General features: G+C 42.6%; 1 protein-coding gene across 3 annotated transcripts in view; it reads right to left on the reverse strand.

Annotated features, from left to right (window-relative positions):
* Positions 1-3,943: 3,943 nt before the first annotated feature.
* amph (amphiphysin) overlaps positions 3,944-19,830 on the reverse strand; it is a 20,442-nt gene continuing 4,555 nt past the window's right edge. The window contains exons 10-22 of one of the 3 annotated variants that reach the window (XM_029426819.1): positions 19,756-19,830; positions 17,511-17,630; positions 17,343-17,426; positions 16,526-16,552; positions 16,267-16,290; positions 14,644-14,817; positions 11,760-11,801; positions 7,039-7,578; positions 6,717-6,761; positions 6,103-6,150; positions 5,487-5,675; positions 5,236-5,337; positions 3,944-5,102 (exon numbers count right to left, since the gene is read on the reverse strand). The exon at positions 19,756-19,830 is cut by the window's right edge and continues 64 nt beyond it. In XM_029426819.1, coding sequence (XP_029282679.1) covers positions 4,998-5,102; positions 5,236-5,337; positions 5,487-5,675; positions 6,103-6,150; positions 6,717-6,761; positions 7,039-7,578; positions 11,760-11,801; positions 14,644-14,817; positions 16,267-16,290; positions 16,526-16,552; positions 17,343-17,426; positions 17,511-17,630; positions 19,756-19,830 — 1,575 coding nt within the window. In that variant the 3' untranslated portion in view covers positions 3,944-4,997. Of the gene's footprint in view, positions 5,103-5,235; positions 5,338-5,486; positions 5,676-6,102; positions 6,151-6,716; positions 6,762-7,038; positions 7,579-11,759; positions 13,060-13,155; positions 14,818-16,266; positions 16,291-16,525; positions 16,553-17,342; positions 17,427-17,510; positions 17,631-19,755 lie in introns of those variants that run through there. The other 2 variants (XR_003831909.1, XR_003831908.1) reach the window with 2 other exon arrangements.

Below are 19,830 nucleotides of genomic sequence, written 5' to 3' on the forward strand. Positions count from 1 at the left end.
CATGATCCCCCCCTGGTAAGTATTCACTTTACACTTTCATACATTTGCAACACCCATCCACAGATCGGTAGGCCCGTGCAAACAAAACACATCCATGTATCCCTTACCCACAACCCTATCCTAAACCTAACCCCGCCAGTGCCATCGATCTGGACTGATTTACACTACACTCATACCTCCTGCACACCAACTCCGGTCATTGGAATCTCCCAGTAACTCTCCACCACCACCCCCCACTTTCTCTTTTTTTCTTGCCCCATTTCCTTTCTTACATACACCACCATATATTCTACATACATTGCACCATACACCCATTACATCCATTTTGTTTATTTATTGTTTTAAGTTTTGTTTTCACAGCCTGGGGTCAGTCGGATTCGAACCCTGGTCCCCCATCTGCCAGCCATCAGCCCTATCCGTGGAGCTATAAATCTGTTTTTTTACTTTCAGCACATGGATAATTGGCACCTTCCACCTCTACACTCAGAGACACACACACCAGGTGCCAATTATCCAATCACATCACACACACCTGTTCACATATATAAACAGCCTAGCCGTGCTGCTCGCCACATCCCTCTGAAGAAGCAACACCATTGCGAAACGTCAGGGTATCCACTGGATTGCACAATACCGGTACCCCTTTTACTTTGGTTTTAGTGATTTTAATTGTTGGTTTTAAACATTGTGTCTTTTAGCGCTGTCTTTTTAGGCCTAGTCCTTTTACTCTGTGTTTTAAGCCTTGGTTTTTAGCATTGTGTTTTAGGCCTAGTGTTTTTTAAGTTCAGTGTTTTTAGGCCCAATGTTTTTATACCTGTGTTTTTGCACTTTTATTGGTTTTTATTAACCATATTCTAAATTTTTAACAATAAAGATAGATTTTAATTGTTGGTGTGGGCTCTACCCTTCTGTTGCTTCCGGGAAACAAGCAAAAAGAACTTTTAACATCAAGACACCAGCTCTGCTTGAGTATTCCACAGGACAATCCGGATCAAACAACAAACATTCCGGGTTGTCCTACCACCAGAGGGACTGCTACCACCGGAGACCTCAGCACAGCGCCGGAGTTAGGTAAGAGCCCAGTAAAACCAAAATTAAAATGTTTTTTAACAGGGGTCAGGCTGTGCAGTCGGGTGGAGTTGGTGAGTATGCACGGCGCACACACAGAAACAACACAAACACTACACAACCACGCACACACGCACCCAGCACGAGACAGATTAGGAACACTACACATAGACCCACCACCTCAGACACATACCCAGCACTCAATCACCCACCAGACACTCAGACCAGACACACAAGCAAACAGTATTTTAAGCTCATTCAAGCCATTCATCACAAACAGGTCACGGATAGGGCTCTCACCACACATACATTCCCACCTGGCATGATGAGGCAGGTGAATAGACTCACCTGCTTCATCAGGCCATCCACACCCACTGAACACACACATAGTCTCATACATGCTAATACAATAAACTGGATGCACACAAACATGACCATTCTACAACAACACTACAACAACACCATTGATACACTCAAACATACACCCCGTAACCCCATGGCCCTCCAAATTGCCATGGGGTGGGCCAGGAAGAGGTATGGCCCCAGGCTGACCACAGACACTACACTCATAGTACACAACACACTGAACATGACTGCACCTCCCACCACCCGCACCCCCGTCCCATCCCCCCTCACTACTGGTCAGAGACACACCCCCCTTCCTCCTATCACGGAGGAAGAGTTCCCTCACCTCCCCGACGCACAGTCCCCCACCAGACTTTCCCTTTTCCGAGGTCCAAACCGACTCTCACCCCCTACCTGCACACCGACCACTCCTATCCCTTCCCCAACCCCTGACCCTGACCCCAACCTTACCCCCGACCTGCACCACTGCCCCTCTCCTGACCCCAACCACCTTACCCCTGACCTTCACCACTACCCCTCTCCAGACCCCAACCACCACTCCCCTCCGGACATTTCCCCAGACCCTGACCACTCCGGTGACCGCACCTGCCACTATCCCTCCACTTTTTACTCCTCACAATTCACAGGCACATTAAGCACGGGCACTCTTACCTCCCCCACTTCTCCTCTTTTCCCTCCTTCTCCCCCACCTCCCTCACTCAACTCCATCAAGTCGCCGGGTGGCACCCGGCGCAGGTTGGTGGTGGCCCGGATCCACACACCCCCTAACACTGTTTTTCTTTCTCCCCCCCTCTGCTGTTCCTCTGCAGGTAGTGCTGGTTCCTGTTTGGGCTCTGCTGGTTGGCATACTCCGTCGGACTGCACATCAATCAACCACAGGAGGGTATATGATGACATGGATCCAGAAGGTCAAACAGCCTATACTGCAAACCACACTGAATCCTCCTGTGACCAGTCCGGCGGGGCCGTGCTGCTTGGCGGGCCTTCTCTGGGGACCAGTACACCTGCAGTCCTGGACTCCAGCTTCCCCAGGACCCCCTACCCACGCACCCCTCTCCTTCTCCCTCCCTCTCCCCTTCCTCCCCCTCCTTCCCTCCCTAACCATCCTTTTTTTCAGCCATCACCGACTCCCTCCCTTCCAGCCCCCTTCACACCCACCTGTCACATCATCAGGCCCCACCGGAGAGTGCAGGACTGGCTCATCAAAGCCGCCAAGCCAGTCCTGATACTGGGAGATTCCAACATCTCCAGAATCCCTCCCCATAACAACCCCCTCATCCAGCTGGACGGCTACCCAGGGGCTAAAGTATATCATCTGCTTGAATTAATAAAGAAATGCAAGCCTAATTTGACTGTCAAGATTGTTGTTTTCTCCATCGGGATCAACAATCGGGATCAGGACCCCAAGCAGACGACTACAAAACAAATCAAGTCACTTTTCAGACATGCCACCATTGCCTTTCCCCATGCTTCCACACATTTCCCTCTGCTTAACTTTTCCTCACCCAAACACAACAACATAACCTTACAGTCATAAACAACACATTGTCCGAACATCACAACATCCTTACATTTTTTACTGAAACTGATAACATCACTTGGACCACAAGTGTCTTTTTAAGCCTAGTCTTTTAACCCTGTGTTTTAAGCCTTGTGTTTTAAGCCTAGTGTTTTTTAAGTTCAGTGTTTTTAGGCCCAATGTTTTTATAGCAGTGTTTTTACACTTATTTTGGTTCCTTTTGACCATATTTTAAATTTTTAACAATAAAGATAGATTTTAATTGTTGGTGTGGGCTCTACCCTCCTGCTGCTACCGGGAAACAAGCAAAAAGAACTTTTAAACATCAAGACACCAGCTCTGCTTGAGTATTCCACAGGACAACCCGGATCAAACAACAAACATTCCGGTTTTGTTCTACCACCGAAGGGACACCTACCACCTGAGATCTCAGCACAGCGTCGGAACTAGGTAAGAGCCCAGTAAACCCAAGATTAAAATGTTTTTTAACAGGGGCCAGGCTGTGCATTCAAGTAGATTTGGTGAGTATGCACGGCACACACACAGAAACACCACACACAACACAAACACTACACAACCACGCACACACGCACCCATCAATAGACGGTTTAGGAACACTACACATAGACCCACCATCTCAGACACACACCCAGCACTCAATCATCCACCAGACACTCAGACCGGACGCATAAGCAAACAATATTTTAAGCTCATTCAAGCCATCCATCACAAGCAGGTCACGGATAGGGCTCTCACCACACATACATATCCACCTGGGATAATGAGGCAAGTGAACTATACCAATAGGCTTAGGATATTGGAAAAGTGGGTTACGAATGACATGCGTCGGCGAATGCATTGCCTTGGACTCCCTATTCAAACTGCCTAGTCGTTGGATGAAGCGGGGGGTAGTCTTCAAGATAAACCAAACAAAAACCTAACCCATGCCAAAGTCAGAACTAGAATTGACCCAACAAAATTTTGACAATGTACATTATGAACTCTTATTTATTGATCTTGACAAATCTTTATGGTATGTACGTCACAAAGAAGGTCTACATTAAGGTTTAACTTCACTATGAAAGGAAGTGACATCGTATTTGTTCGACAGAAATGTTGGAATATGGAGACCTGAAATATACCAACAACATAGATTGCATATTGCATTTGTTAATAGCTTCCCTTTTATAAATAGCTGATAAGACTGGTTTCTTGCAAATATAATTTTCATAACACATGTGACTTACACAGCTATACAATGAGATTTGCAATGGTAAGCAGTCTATATATTTTCTATTTTCTTTTTATTATATTTCTATCTTGGAATACTACCTTAAATAAAAGATATGAGATTTCCATGCTGGATTTGTCCTGCTTTGTTTGCCAATGCTCAGATGATGAATGTCATTCTTTTGGCAAAAACACAACAACACTCATAAATGACTAAATTCATCACAACATATGCCAAATAAAAGATCACCACACACGCTCAGCCATGATATTACAGAAACACACAAAAAGTGATTCAGTGGTAACAGTAATGACGTGTCTGAAGAAAAACAACAAACTTAAGAGTTTCAAGTTACACTCAAGAACATTTAAATAGATCACAGCACTACATATTCTGGAATATTCCACAGCAACAAAATCAGTACAACACACTTGGTGCAAAGAAGGTATAGTTTCTTCTTTCATCAGAAACAATTTTCCTGCTCTTTGTTAGCCTAAATATATAGAGATTGCAACATTCCCAATAAATTATACATTTTTTTTTCTTCCAACAACAAAAAAAACCATCTCAATTCCAGAGAAGGGTAGACCGTACTATCACATCATGCTTATTATTTTCAGTTATGCTGGGAATTGTACTACTTTTTATTCCCATGAATTTTAGTTTCAGTAAACTGTAGAGTTTTGTGTGTTGTCCAGCAGACATCTGCAGCAGGGTAGAAGGTTTTTTCAGGGGTTGCCTACATGCTGACTGGACAGCTTGGACACCGATGTCTCAAACTTTGGCTAATTTTTTCCACCAGCTGAAGAGACTTTACTCCAAATGCTGAATAAAGTTTTCTGGGAAAAGTCCTTTGTGAGCACCAGTGCCAAGTGTTAACCAGTCACTTTCTTTGATCCCTGTGAGCCAGCCGGCATCCTGTAACAACAACCACAAACATAATCAGTACCAGTCTGAATTACTAATAGACATTACCGGTCTGAATTACTAATAGACTAAGAACATACTGAGAGATGCTGCTCATTCCTCCCTTTCAGGAAGACTTTCTCACCTGATCCTCTGCTGAAGCTGTGGGAACCACTAACACCACATCACCTCTCTTCAGCTCCAGCTCATCTGAATTCGCAGCCTCAAAGTCATGCATGGTCTCCACCTGCAGGAAGACAAACACCATCACCACCTCCGCTGACAACAGATGTGTATGCTGACCAGTTATTTTAAAAATGCATACAGTACATCAAGTGTGTACTTGTTAATGTGTTGCTTTAAAGGTCAGCAGTTAGTATCTGGAGGAAGACCCACTTTGTAGAGAAAGTCATCGGGGAGCCCCGACACTCCGCCGGACGGACTCATGTGTTTGATGTTCTGGTTTTCAGGCGTCACGTCATTGTCACTGATTGCAGTGGGAGAGATGATGTCTGCATCACGGTCATCGTCGCCTTCATTACTGGAGGCCGGCTCAATCACCACAGAGGGGATTGGCATCTTTTCCTGAAGAGAACGAACAAGCATTCTGCTTCTCTCAGTTAAAATAAAATATAAAAGCACAACAAATGATGACACTGTTTCTTTCTTTGTAGAACTTACATCTAAATGAATCATCTCTGCACATGTTACTGATCATATACATCATTGTTTATTGTTTTAACTGTCCATCTGTCTTTTATCAACTTCAATTTAGTTTGGTTGTTATGTTGTGCTTATAAAGTTTGTGTTTTATGTTTAAGTTTAAATACTGCACAACCAATTGCCCTTCAAGGACAAACAAGTTGATTGATTCCTCTAAAATTTAACATCCCTAATTATAATCAAATGATGCATGCTTTTGATTTGGGTCTGACTCTACACTGAAGAAAGGATGATTTATTGTCTAAATAATGGTTGTTAATGGTCATAATGAAAGTTGAGTGATAATTACCGACGGAGCGTCTTCATCTGGAGAGGTTTTGGTTTCGTCAGCAGGATTCTGTGCAAACAACCCATTTCATTACACTGAGTTAACAGGAGCTCTTCCAGATTAGTTTACCGTAATTGACATTCAGAAATATTACAGATTAAACATCAGTGTAGGCTGTGTATTTTGTGTCAGAAATAAACAAGTCAATCTTATAATACGCAATTTCTATAGTTTGACAAAATATAGTAGCGCAATAACTTTTAATTCCAGAGTTAATGTTTAACCTTTAAGCTCAACAACTGTACAAATGTTACAAATGTAATAAATCCAAGTTCAGTATTTGGTAGATGTTTATAAGTTGTCTTAACTCTGAACTTTTCACCAAGGAGTTATCTTCACAGAAACACATCTTTGACAACTTTAAACGAACGTGTCACTTATTTACTGATAACAAAGAATATCGACACTGAAAGGCCCCTCAAAGCATCAAATTACAAAACATTTGTGTCACGCGACGAAGACTTACCAGTAGCATTTCAACTATTCAATTATTTAATCAATCATCAAAAATAGAGAAAGTATCTTAAATTACAAAGAAGAAGCCAACAAGAAACAAAAAGAGCGACGATACATACGTCGTCAAGCTCGGCCTTCTCACAGCCTGGAGATCCAGCAGTCGACTTAGGAGAGAAAATTAAATTTAATCATATTATTCCTTTAAAATAACAAATGTGCAGAGATAAATATACGAGATAACATTCAAATAATTAATTCAAATGAATCTAAATATGCATTTTGCTGATGATGGTGATTAGGATGATGAAGATAATGGTGATGATGATGGTGGTGGTGATGATGATGGTGGTGATGGTGATGATGATGGTGATGATGGTGATCAAGGGATTACAAATGGCAGCAATGTCATACTCAGTTATTGTGATCAATACGTCCACTCACATCAGGCTTCTCCTCCTTCGGGCTGCCACAACTCTCCTCACCAGCATGTGAAGCTGCAGGTTCCTCCATCTCTCCTTTAGCAGGTGGAGCTGCATGTTCGTCCATCTCTCCTCCAGCAGGTGGCACTGCAGGTTCCTCCATCTCTCCTCCCGCAGGTGGCACTGCAGGTTCCTCCATCTCTCCTCCCGCAGGTGGAGCTCCAGGTTCCTCCATCTCTCCTCCAGCAGGTGGAGTTAGTTTGTCTGCCTCTCCTCCAGCAGGTTGAGCTGGTTCGTCTGCCTCTCCTCCAGCAGGTTGAGTTGGTTCGTCTGCCTCTCCTCCAGCAGGTTGAGCTGGTTCGTCTGCCTCTCCTCCAGCAGGTGGAGCTGGTTTGTCTGCCTCTCCTCCAGCAGGTTGAGCTGGTTCGTCTGCCTCTCCTCCAGCAGGTTGAGCTGGTTCGTCTGCCTCTCCAGCAGGGGAAGTTGGAAACTTGCCTTGTTCCTTATCAGATTCTGGCTCTGAGGCTTCTTGAGCCTCAGTTGATTCAGCTTTAACTTCGTTCTTTTACAAAGAAAGATGGTTATTAACTCTGTTCAAATGGCATGAAAATCAATAAAATGTTTAAAATTCTACATGGCTAGGTAACAAAAGATAAATGACATGGAAAAGAAAAAGCAACAGAGAGGAACGGAGCATACTAAAATAAAAATACCAGTTTTTTTAACATATACCAGCTAGGGCTGTAACTGTTTGTGTATTGGTGCCGAACCATCACAGTACAGGGGTCCCAGAACACTGTACACAGTCGCATGCAGAATACACGGACTGATGCATGTAATGCAGAACTTTACAAGCACAAAATCTGCCTGGAAACCTTTAGCTGTTGACCATTAGCAACATGTACAGAGGTTAGCACAACAAGCTTTGTCTTGAGAGTCTGTCACACTATGGCGAGAGCAAATAAAATCACACAGCTGGAAGACGCCTGCGGATTCCCAGTCAGCTACAACAGAAACGGCGAGAGTGTTGTGTATAAAGCCTCCTTTCCCCTGTACAATCTGTTTTGACTCCACTCACCATTGGTACAAGGTGCTTTTTTCGATTTCTTTTTCCACTGCAGATAGTACCCCCACGGTGATCTGCTGTGACATCATGTTCAACGTGACATTCATTGGATCCTTTCAGCGGCAACCAAACAGAAGAACATCTGCACTGACTACATCATGGTTTTTGGGCTGCCATTTATAAAATTTTGAAAAAGGATTTCCCGTGATGCAGTTGTGAGATCTCTCTAAGACCCATCAGTGGTCTGTAGTGTTTAAACTCCACCCACTAGCATCGTCTCAGCTGGCTTTGAACCTCGGTCGAGGTGGTACCAAAAAAAACTACCAGGTACAATCCATAACTTTGGCCAATGGAAAACATAAAGAACAATGGTTCCAAGAGAGTTGATTTGTGAATGGAAACAAATCCAACATTCTAACACACATTCATTCACATTCAATGGCGATTGGCAGGACGAGAAAAAAACAAACAGGAGCCCAACTCCATATCTCTACTGCTTTCACGCAGCCATTAGACGCAAAAGCAGAACAGGATAAAACAATTACAGAAGTAAAGAGGCAATTGGCTTTGCTTGGTGGCCATATTCCACAGTAGAGAACACAGGCTTAACATATTTGTGCATCTGAATCTTGGAGGATCTTCTACTAGACTGTGAGAATATTGTTTTACTAAGTTTTTACTAAATTAAAGTGTATTGCTTTTAATTGGTTGTCTGCCAAAGTGTACTTTGTTTATAAGTATTCTTGACTGCTGAGTGAGTTTCAATTGTAAGCCATCAGTAAAGCCCATCTTGTGGACCCTTCACCCACTCATCTTTCAAATGTCATGCAGTCATTGTAACAAAGCCGGTTACATTAAAATTAGTTGTTCTCTACCGTCCTCCAGGTCCTTTGGGGGAGCTTTTGATGGAATTGGACGTTCTGCTGTCCAACATCCCTGAAAATGGCCGTCTGCTCATACTTCTCATGACTTCAACATCCAGTCAGAGAAGTCAACAGACTTACTACCTCTCCCATCTTCTTTTGCTCTCTCTGTGTCCGTCCCCTCCTACTCACAAAGCTAGCAACCACCTCAACCTCATATTCACCAGAAACTGCTCTACCTCAAACCTCTCTGTAACCCCACTTCACATTTCTGATCGCTTGTTCATATCATACTCTCTCCCCCTCTCTCAATCTAACAAACCCTCACTGAAAACTGTACTTCTCCGCCGTAACCTTCGCTCTCTCTCTTCCTCCTCTTTTGCCTCAGCTGTCCTCTCCGCCCTTCCTTCTCCTGACTCCTCTCTGGACTCTCTGTCCTCTCACCTTGCAGCAGGTTTGCCAGTCCCCTCCAGCTCCCTGTTTGGATGACTGTGCGTGCTAACCATCCTACAGGGAGCTGAAAGAAAATGGCTGAAATCCAAACACCCCGACAACCTGTCTATTGCTCATGACCTCCTTCCTTTTCTCAACCATCTCATCAACCCTTCTGGTGCTTTCCTAACAATCTTGAGACAAGAGTGAACCCGCTCTAAAAAAAACAACCTCACTCGACCACTCTGAAGTGAACAACTACAGACCTGTCTCTTCTTTCATTTCTTTCCAACACTTGAGCGTGTAGTCTTTAATCAACTCTCGTCTTACCTTCACCAGAACAACCTTCTCGATCCGCACCAATCTAGTTTCAAGGCAGGCCACTCAACTGAGACTGCCTTCCTTGCCGTTACTGAGGAACTTCACACTGCAAGAGCAGCCTCCCTCTCCTCTGTTGTCATCCTTCTGGACCTTTCTGCTGCGTTTGAGTGAACCACCAGATCCTCTTCTACACCCTCCAAGAACTGAGAGTCTCAGGCTCTGCTCTCTCCCTGCTCGAATCCTACCTAAAGGACTGCACCTACAGGGTAACTTGGAGAAGGGCTCTGTCGGACCCTTGTCAACTTACCACCGGGGTACCTCAGGGCTCCATCCTGGGTCCCCTCCTCTTTTATCTGTTATTTACTCTCATGGCTTCTCCTACCGCAGCTACGCAGATGATTCTGTCTTTTCCAAGATCTAAAAACCCAGGTGGAGGTACGGATCTCTCCTTGTCTGGCTGATATCTCTCAGTGGATGGCTGCACATTCCTTGAAACTCAACCTTGACAAGACAGAGCTCCTTTTCCTTTCGGGGAAGGGCTCTCCCATCCAAGACCTTACCATCAACATCGGCACCTCTGTTGTTTCCCCAATTCGGACTGCAAGGAATCTGGGTGTGACACTGGACGACCAACAGTCCTTCAGTGCCAACATCGCTGCAACAACCCTCTCCTGCAGACACACTCTGTACAACCTCAGGAGGATACGTCCCCTACTGACTCAGAAGGCGACGCAGGTTCTTGCCCATGCTCTTGTCATCTAATGCCTTCACTACTGCTACTCCCTCCTTACTGGACTGCTTACAAGTGTAGCATTACGCTCCCAGACTGCAGGGTTACTTGTGGTTCCTAGAGTCTCTAAGAGTACAATGGGAGCCAGAGCCTTCAACTATCAAGCTCCTCTCCAGTGGAACCAGCTTCCAGTTTGTGTTCGGGAGGCAGACACACTCTCCACATTTAAGAGTGGGCTAAAGACTTTCCTTTTTGATAAAGCTTATAGTTAGGGCTTGCTCAGGTTTGCTCTGGATCAGCACCTAGTTATGCTGCTATAGGCTTAGACTGCCGGGGGACACCTCCCTGCTCTCTTCCTTCTCTTCCTCTCTCCTCCCCTCCCTCTCTTCTTCTCCCTCTCTATCTGTATGCATTTATGTAAATGTATGTTACTAACTCATCATCCGGGGCATCATCCCCGGAGTTTCTGTCTCTCATGTGACAGGTTGCCACTGATAAAGTTTACGTCAGGATCATGAATCATGGGTGCGCCTGCTGCCCTGGTCCTACTGGATACCGGGAAGCCTTTTTGACATTTTCCTGGATTCATCCATACTTTCTCTTTTTTCAACACAACATAATTTCTGTCAAATGTTGTATTTGTACTATGTTGTTTATCTTGTACACACGACATCTATTGCACGTCTGTCCGTCCTGGGAGAGGGATCCCTCCTCAGTTGCTCTCCCTGAGGTTTCTTCCATTTTTCCCCCTTTAATTATGGGGTTTCTTTCAGGAAGTTTTTCCTTGTGCGATGCGAGGGTCTAAGGACAGAGGGTGTCGTAACCTGTACAGTCTGTAAAGCACACTGAGACAAATGTATAATTTGTGATATTGGGCTATACAAATAAATTTGATTTGATTCTTGCTGTTCAGAGTTGTATCCTCATGATTGTTTGCACTTTTTGTAATTTGCTTTGGACAAAAGCATCAGCTAAATGAACTGTAATGTAATGTAATATTTGCTCTGTGGGCTTGAGCCATGTTCCATTTATGTAACACTATTGCACTGCAATACACAAATGTTTGGGTTACAGCACTAATACCAGCTGAATAGTTACTGATAAAATCAGCATAACACTTATTGGATTATATTGTTTGTTAAAAGAAAATAACTGTCAAATGTGACACAAATGTGGACAAAAACTATAATGTAAATTATATTAAAAGATAGAACTACCCAACAGAACAGTAAATCAAAGAAATTAATACACCATTCCACTCCAAGTCATATACATATCTTACGTTGCTTTTAATAAATATTGCACATGATGTTATAAAGTTTGAAACTCACCATCTTATCAAAATCAGCAAAGAATGATGGGGCAGTGGCATCCTTCAGAGTGCACATGTTAGAAATAGAGAAGTCACAACTGACAATCAGGACCTGGAAATGCATGATTATTTAATATTCACAGAAGAGAGGAAAATCTTTAGTGAACATGCAGAGACGGGACATTAAAAGTAGGTACTGTAAGAGTCGAAACATTACAAGTTGGGACTTTAAAATACACGACGTTAGTAGGCGGGACGTTAAGGGTCGGGATGTGATTATTATACAGGACGGTAAAACTCTGGACGTTAAGATACAGCACGTTAAGAGTCTGAACAATAAGAGTCAAGACATTAGGATACAGGAAATTAAGAGTCGGGAAGAGTCGGGACGTTAAGATACAGGAAGTTAGAGGTCAGGACGTTAGGATACAAGACATTAAGAGTCTGGAAGAGTTGAGAAGTTAAGATACAGGACATTAAGAGTCGGGACATTAAGATACAGGATGTTAAGAGTCTGGAAGAGTTGGGAAGTTAATATACTTTAACATTCAGGAATTGTCCCAAGACTTATTGAAGTCTTGGGACGTAAAGATACAGGACCTTAAGAGTCAGAACAATAAGTCAGGAAGGGTTAGAAGTTAGGTGGTTAAGAGTCAAGAAGAGTCTGGACGTTTAGTGTCGGGACATTGAAATACAGAACATTACTGGGAATAAGGCTTTCAGGGTTTGATGAAGCATGCAGTTAGAGTAAATTTCTACTTTGATGCACCTAATCTCTGGAGCAACCTCGGATCTTTGCTGTGACCTCTTTGTTCCAAACAAAGATGATATAGGTAAATTAAAATTAAACTTCGGCCACTGAGAGTTAACTAAGATGTGAAAGATTGAAACTTACAGCTTGAAGGTTGAATGGAAAAGGAACAGCAAATGACAACAATTACATTTAACTTAAGAAATCCATTTTAGGACTGATATAGCTCTGAATATATGCAACTAAAATATGTGATAATTGGTGTAATCATTTTAGTCAGATGGCCGAATTTAAACTGCTAATATTTTGTCTGAATAATGAGTGCGAATTTAAGTTTGGTTTGAAAAATTACCTGTGAAAATCCATAAAATCCATTAGTCACAAATTTAATTTCAAAGAAACAAATTAGTATTTAAGGTAACAAAAGTTTTAGATGTGTTCTAAAGATTGATTCGATGTGACAATGAATGTATGGAATGAACAAGCAGACAAAGCAAGCAAGAAGAGAGGCGGAAGGAGCTCAGGCTGGGATCCAGGTTTCAGGAATTCTTGCACTTTGTTTCTCAATCTGTGGGAGGGTAGGAGACAGAAAATGGATTTTTCATGTATATCTAGTCTACTCTACGCTAATCTACCACACTGAAGACAGGAGGAAGTCAAATACCTCTTCCTTTTCTGTATCTAGTTCTTGGTACAACTTTCCAAATCTCCGGTTTGCAGCCTCGTCTTCGGACATGTCTGAATTTTCTGGTTCTTTGTGAATTCTGGTAACGCTTAAATCTTTAACTCCTGCTGTTCCAGAAACAGCGGCAGAGTTTTGTTGAGTGACAGAAGAGTCGAAGCCACTGCTGTGACTAACTTCCTGCCAGGACGTGGTGTTGGAGGCCGGACCCTCAGTCCCTGAAGAGGCTGCTGGGAAACTGTTGGCAAAAGGGTCTGTATCCCACCCACCTCTTACATCCCCAGTGGACACAACTCCCCCTTCTCCCAAGGTCTCAGCAAATGGGTCAAATTCGAAACCACCCCCCATGTCTCCAAACTGTATTTGAGCAAAAGGATCTGAAATAAACGCACCTCCTCCCTGTGTTTCAGCAAAAGGGTCTGAATCAAGCTCACCTCCTCCCTGTGTTTCAGCAAAAACATCTGAAACAAACGCACCTCCCTGTGTTTCAGCAAAAGGGTCTGAAATAAACGCACCTCCTTCCTGTGTTTCAGCAAAAGGGTCTGAATCAAGCTCACCTCCTCCCTGTGTTTCAGCAAAAACATCTGAAACAAACGCACCTCCCTGTGTTTCAGCAAAAGGGTCTGAAACAAAAGCACTTTCTCCCTGTGTTTCAGCAAAAGGATCTGAAACAAATGCACCTCCTCCCTGTGTTTCAGCAAAAGGGTCTGAAACAAATGCACCTCCTCCCTGTGTTTCAGCAAAAGGATCTAAATCAAGCGCACCTCCTTCCTGTGTTTCAGCAAAAGTGTCTGAATCAAGCGCACCCCCTCCCTGTATTTCAGCTGAGAGATCCGAATCAAATGCACCTCCTCCCTGTGTTTCAGCAAACGGATCTGAAACAAACGCTCCTCCTCCCTGTGTTTTAGAAAAAGGATCTGAATCAAACCCACCCCCTCCGTATGTTTCAGCAAAATAATCTGAAACAGGCGCACTTCCTCCCTGCGTTTCAGATGTCAAAACTCGAGTTTCAGAATGGTCTATGTAAATTGATGTGAGATCAGTTGGTTTTCCTGGCAGCTCTTTTTCTGATGAACACTTTCTGTCTGCTGCATCTCTCTCTGGTGAAACTACACCATCATATCCACATCCCCACCCCTCTGAGATATTCACTTGGGGACGATCTTCATATGAAAAGTCATTATCAGCACTCGCCCAGCCTCCCCCCTGACCTCCATCACCCCACTCCTCAGCGGTCTCATATTCAGACCCAGACCCATCTGGAGACCTGGAACACTTGTCTCCTCTGTCCTCTGTGCTGTCCTCAATCTGCTCACCATACTCATTGGTGAATATAAGGCCGGGGGTGGACTTCCTGCGGTCTTCCTGCCCTGCTGTATCTCCTTCTGAATCTGCCTGCCTCATCTCAACTCCATCACCTCTGACTGCAGAGGGAAGTTTTGGGTTAATTTGAGAGTCCCAGCTGCTAACCTCATCTTCAGCTGCTGCCTCAATGTCCTGAGGAGGTGTAGCTGTGTCTGCACCCTGCGCCGCGCCCTGCGGCCCCTCCGGCCCTACAGCAGGGGCCTCGGCTCCTGAAGCAGCATCTCCATTTGCTGAACCAAAGTCAGCGGACCAATCGGCGATGAAACCGGTGTCTGCAACCTGCAGGTAGGGATTGTAGGGTTAAAATTTTACCCCTGCCTGCTCTGACCACATAGTACTGAGTCCGACGGGAGATGTGATGCATGGTAAAATGGTGTGACAGGACTGAATTAACTACACAGAGACTGGTTGCACAAAGACGGACTGATCATAGCAGTTATCTTCCGTAGGACCATTTCATTGTGGATTCTGCCTAAATTAACACTAGGTGGATATATTTGTAGGAAAATAATTCACCTGCATCAAAGTCGATCAAATATGTTTTCAAAATCAAGAGATCAAACATACAAAAACAAAATGGCAACACATGAGAAGATCGGTATTGTCTTTATGCAAACAAATAGTAGCAGCAAAACAAGGTCAAAAGTCAAATCAAGTTAACGTGTGAATATACTGACGTCACTGTAACGTGTGAATATACTGACGTTACAGTAACTGAATATACTGACGTCACTGTAACATGTGAAAATACTGACGTTACAGTAACTGAATATACTGACGTCACTGTAAGGTGTGAATATACTGACGTCACTGTAACGTGTGAATATACTGACGTTACTGTAACGTGTGAATATATTGACGTCACTGTAACGTGTGAATATACTGACGTTACAGTAACATGTGAATATACTGACGTTACAGTAACATGTGAATATACTGACGTCACTGTAACGTGTGAATATACTGACGTTACAGTAACATGTGAATATATTGACGTTACTAGTAACGTGTGAATATACTGACGTCACTGTAACGTTTGAATATACTGACGTCACTGTAACATGTGAATATACTGACGTCACTGTAACGTGTGAATTTACTGACGTTACAGTAACATGTGAATATACTGACGTTACAGTAACATGTGAATATACTGACGTTACAGTAACTGAATATACTGACGTCACTGTAACGTGTGAATATACTGACGTTACAGTAACTGAATATACTGACGTCACTGTAACATGTGAATATATTGACGTTACTAGTAACGTGTGAATATACTGACGTCACTGTAACGTTTGAATATACTGACGTCACTGTAACATGTGAATATACTGACGTCACTGTAACGTGTGAATTTACTGACGTTACAGTAACATGTGAATATACTGACGTTACAGTAACATGTGAATATACTGACGTTACAGTAACATGTGAATATACTGACGTCACTGTAACGTGTGAATATACTGACGTTACAGTAACATGTGAATATACTGACGTTACTAGTAACGTGTGAATATACTGACGTCACTGTAACGTTTGAATATACTGATGTCACTGTAACATGTGAATATACTGACGTTACAGTAACATGTGAATATACTGACGTTACAGTAACATGTGAATATACTGACGTCACTGTAACGTGTGAATATACTGACGTCACTGTAACGTGTGAATATACTGACGTCACTGTAACGTTGTGTAACTGTGTGTACTTACAGGCTGAGCTTTTTGGGCGTTTCCCTAAAAAGAACAGAACGGGATAGAAGACGTTTCATATCTGCAGATACTCATCTGTGTACTGTACATATTTTTTGTAAAATATTAATTTGTAAAATTAATTGACAAGCTTCACTTTTTCATTCATACCCTCAATAATAATAATCAGATCATACATTTAGAATATAAAGTAAATTAATAAAATAAAAAATTGAATTAGACTTTAACAGCTTTAAATCTGACAGAAGACTTAACTTACCGACCACATATCCCAAGGCACAGCTGTCTGAAAGGGAGAGAGCACATTGAGCTAATTATGTAATACACATTTTATACAGAAAACAGATAAAAACTAACAGTTTAAAAATCAACATATTCAGCTGGGACAGACTGGGAATTATAAACAGGATTTCCCCCTCTGATCAGACATTACCTCATCCATGTAGTCCACATATATTTAGGAAATTCTATTCTATTTTTATGATTATTTCTATGTTTTACCTTTCTTTGTATTTTGCTACAACACCAAGAGATATACCCTCATTTGAGCATAAAACTCAGCAGCATCTTTCTCATATAATCAGTCACCTGAGATTGTGGCTGTGTTAGAAATTGCACACTAACATACCAACATACTATTCATACTAACATTACAGACACTAACATACTAACATACTATTCATACTAAGTATGACCTCTAATTGAGTAGGTTGTGCATTTGAACTGCATAGTTTGTGTATGTTTTGTGTGAATTTGTGACGTTTTCTGAGATGTGAGCGAGATGCTGGCGGGTCAGACCCGTGTCATGTGATACACCCATGTGACTGTCTTGCTTGAGTAGATTTTATTTTGCTTGTTTGCTATTTTTATCACAGCCTGTCTGTGTTAAATAAAACATGCTAAACAGCTGGTGAATCATGTAAAATCAGCAGGTTTTTGTAGAGAACTACTCCAGTCCACCTGTCAGTAAAATGTAGTTATCAGACTGCACATTTATCTCAATAAAACCACTGTGTTGGTGCTGGCATCAGCTGCACATGGGAACACTTCAAAGTGAAATATGAATGTTTTTCAACCTGTGGTATCGGCGAAACACTTTCATCTGGCTCAAAAGCATCAAAGTCCAGGTCGAGAAGAGATTCTCCTGGCCGTTCATTGGGCTGTGGACGACAACAACAACCGGTCAGCAGGTGTGTACAACACACAGTGTATATCAGTTGTCTCTGTTAATGGACTTCACACACCTGCGATGGTGAAGGTGCTGGTAAGAAATCCCCTCCAAACAGGTCGATGATCTGCTCCTCTGCCACTTCCTTGGTAGGTGTGGCCTTTGGTGGTGGAGGCACCGGCGGCCCCTTTTTAAGCTGCCAAATGACAAGATGAGCTGTTATCTAATCAACTCAGAGTTGATTAAATTAATTTCTTTACTTTTTCCCATCCATTTTACTGTTTAATGTTGTAATCACAAAGGACGGATGGAGCCACATGGGGACGATACAGACACGATTACACAGTTCATCAGTTATTCTCTTAATAATGAGTTATTATTATCTACAGTGGTAACACTCCACAGTATCCTCTAGCTCTATGTGGATACAGCGAGGCTCCCTGGTGGCAGAAAAGACAGGGGGATACTGCATGCTTAGGCCGGGGAGTTGTAAACCAACGGCGGTAGAAAGTAGGACACCGTTAAGTGCTACCACTGTATTCATGTTGGCTTTGTCTATGTTGTGGTCATTAATTATAGATTTGATCAGCGGCTTGCAATGACTGCAGATGGAAAGGTTTATTTATGAGCTGTGGCCTAACCTCCTTATTATCGGCCTTGAGAGCATTTCTGAGAAAATACAGCAGTATTTTGGTCCTTTTTGACCAACACATGAACTCTGGGTTGCATGTAAGAAAGAAAGTTGGCCAATGCTGCGTCTTTTGAACTTAGGACATTGCCAAGATTAAATCTGTAATGTTCTTTAGAATGCTTCATCCCATCCTGGTTATTGTAATTCACGGTTCACCAGCATGAGTCTTGTAGGTCCAAAATGAGCCGCTGGACGGGTCAGGGTTAGAAGGTCACATGTCACACCAGTGTTGGCCACTGGCTACCCATTGACTGCAGAATTGTTTTTAAATTTTCTTAAAAGTCATTACATGTGTTGGCTCCACCAACAGGTGACTGAGCTCCCACCTTTGCTATAGATCACATCACACATACATCATCATTTAGCAGACGCTCTTATCCAGAGCGACTTACAGTCAACTAACTACAGGGACAGTCTCCCTGGAGTTAAGCACCTTGCTGAGGGGCACAATGGTGGCAGCCCTGGTATTGAACTCACGACCTTCTGGTGTTGTATTTGGAAGCCATACCACTAGACCATTAGACACTAAAACACACAGGGGTTTTTTCACACACCTAAAAGGTGTTGAAACTCATTTGTTTCTTAAGCACCTTGTTTTACACTTTGTAAATTCCTCGTGTTCAGTTTTAATGCTTTTTATTCCCTGTTTATTGTGATCTTTTCTTCAATGTTTTTATTGTAAGGCAACTTGTATCTTGTGTTTTGAAAGGCTCTTTATAAATAAAAATGTACTTACTTCATCTATTTATAAACATGTGAATGAGATAAATTAATTTGTGGAAGTCAGTCCCAGTCTTTACACTGTGCATTTTAATGGCTGGGGTTTACTGGGACACGCCAACACATGCAGCAGGGTGGGACAGCTAAAGCTCATTCTGCATAACTGTAGAAGGATCATCACTAATATTAACTAATGAACATTAGTTCATCTGACTTTGGATACATTAAGGTCACATATTGATGATTATTACTACAATATGTCTATAAATACATACAAATATATATAGTGTATCCCTGCTTTATCATAATTTCAGTCTTATGTTTCAGTTTATCTTATAAATGATCAACACAAGCTTGTTTGTAATTTTATGTATGTATTGTATTGTATTTGTATTGTATCTAGCTTTTGTGTGTGTGTGTGTGTGTGTGTGTGTTTGATCTCTGCCCCCCCCCATACTTACCTGGGCAGGTTAAAATACCATCACTGGAGAAGGCTGCAGCTTTCATTGCTGTTTTTTTTCTGTTGTGCTTGAGCTTCATTTAGTTTTGTTGACTTTAGTTTATAAATGCCACCTTTGTTGCACTTACTGCTTCACATGGACACATGTGTGTACATATATCTGACAAACATGTAAACGCTATGTGTCACTGTTATGCTCGTCTATATATAACCACTCAGATATTCACTCAACACATACAGAAACAGAGACAAATGTTACAGGTTCACTCACCAGTTAACAGACAAAAGTGAGCAGCAAAGAAAAACAGAAAGTTATTGTGAAGCCAAATATACAGAAACACTATGTCAGCGTTATCTACCATCTTCATATTACATTCATTGAACTTCATGTTTCAGACCAATAACATGTAAAATATACCTGTGATGACAGTGATTTAGGATCAGATCTACCTGTATCGGGGATTTGGGCCGTGGTGGTCCAGGTGAGACGGGGCGGAGCATGTGATTTGAGCTGGCGTCTGGACT

Source organism: Cottoperca gobio, unplaced genomic scaffold (genome assembly GCF_900634415.1).
Source record: "Cottoperca gobio unplaced genomic scaffold, fCotGob3.1 fCotGob3_242arrow_ctg1, whole genome shotgun sequence".
In the NCBI taxonomy this organism is placed as follows: Eukaryota; Metazoa; Chordata; class Actinopteri; order Perciformes; family Bovichtidae; genus Cottoperca; species Cottoperca gobio.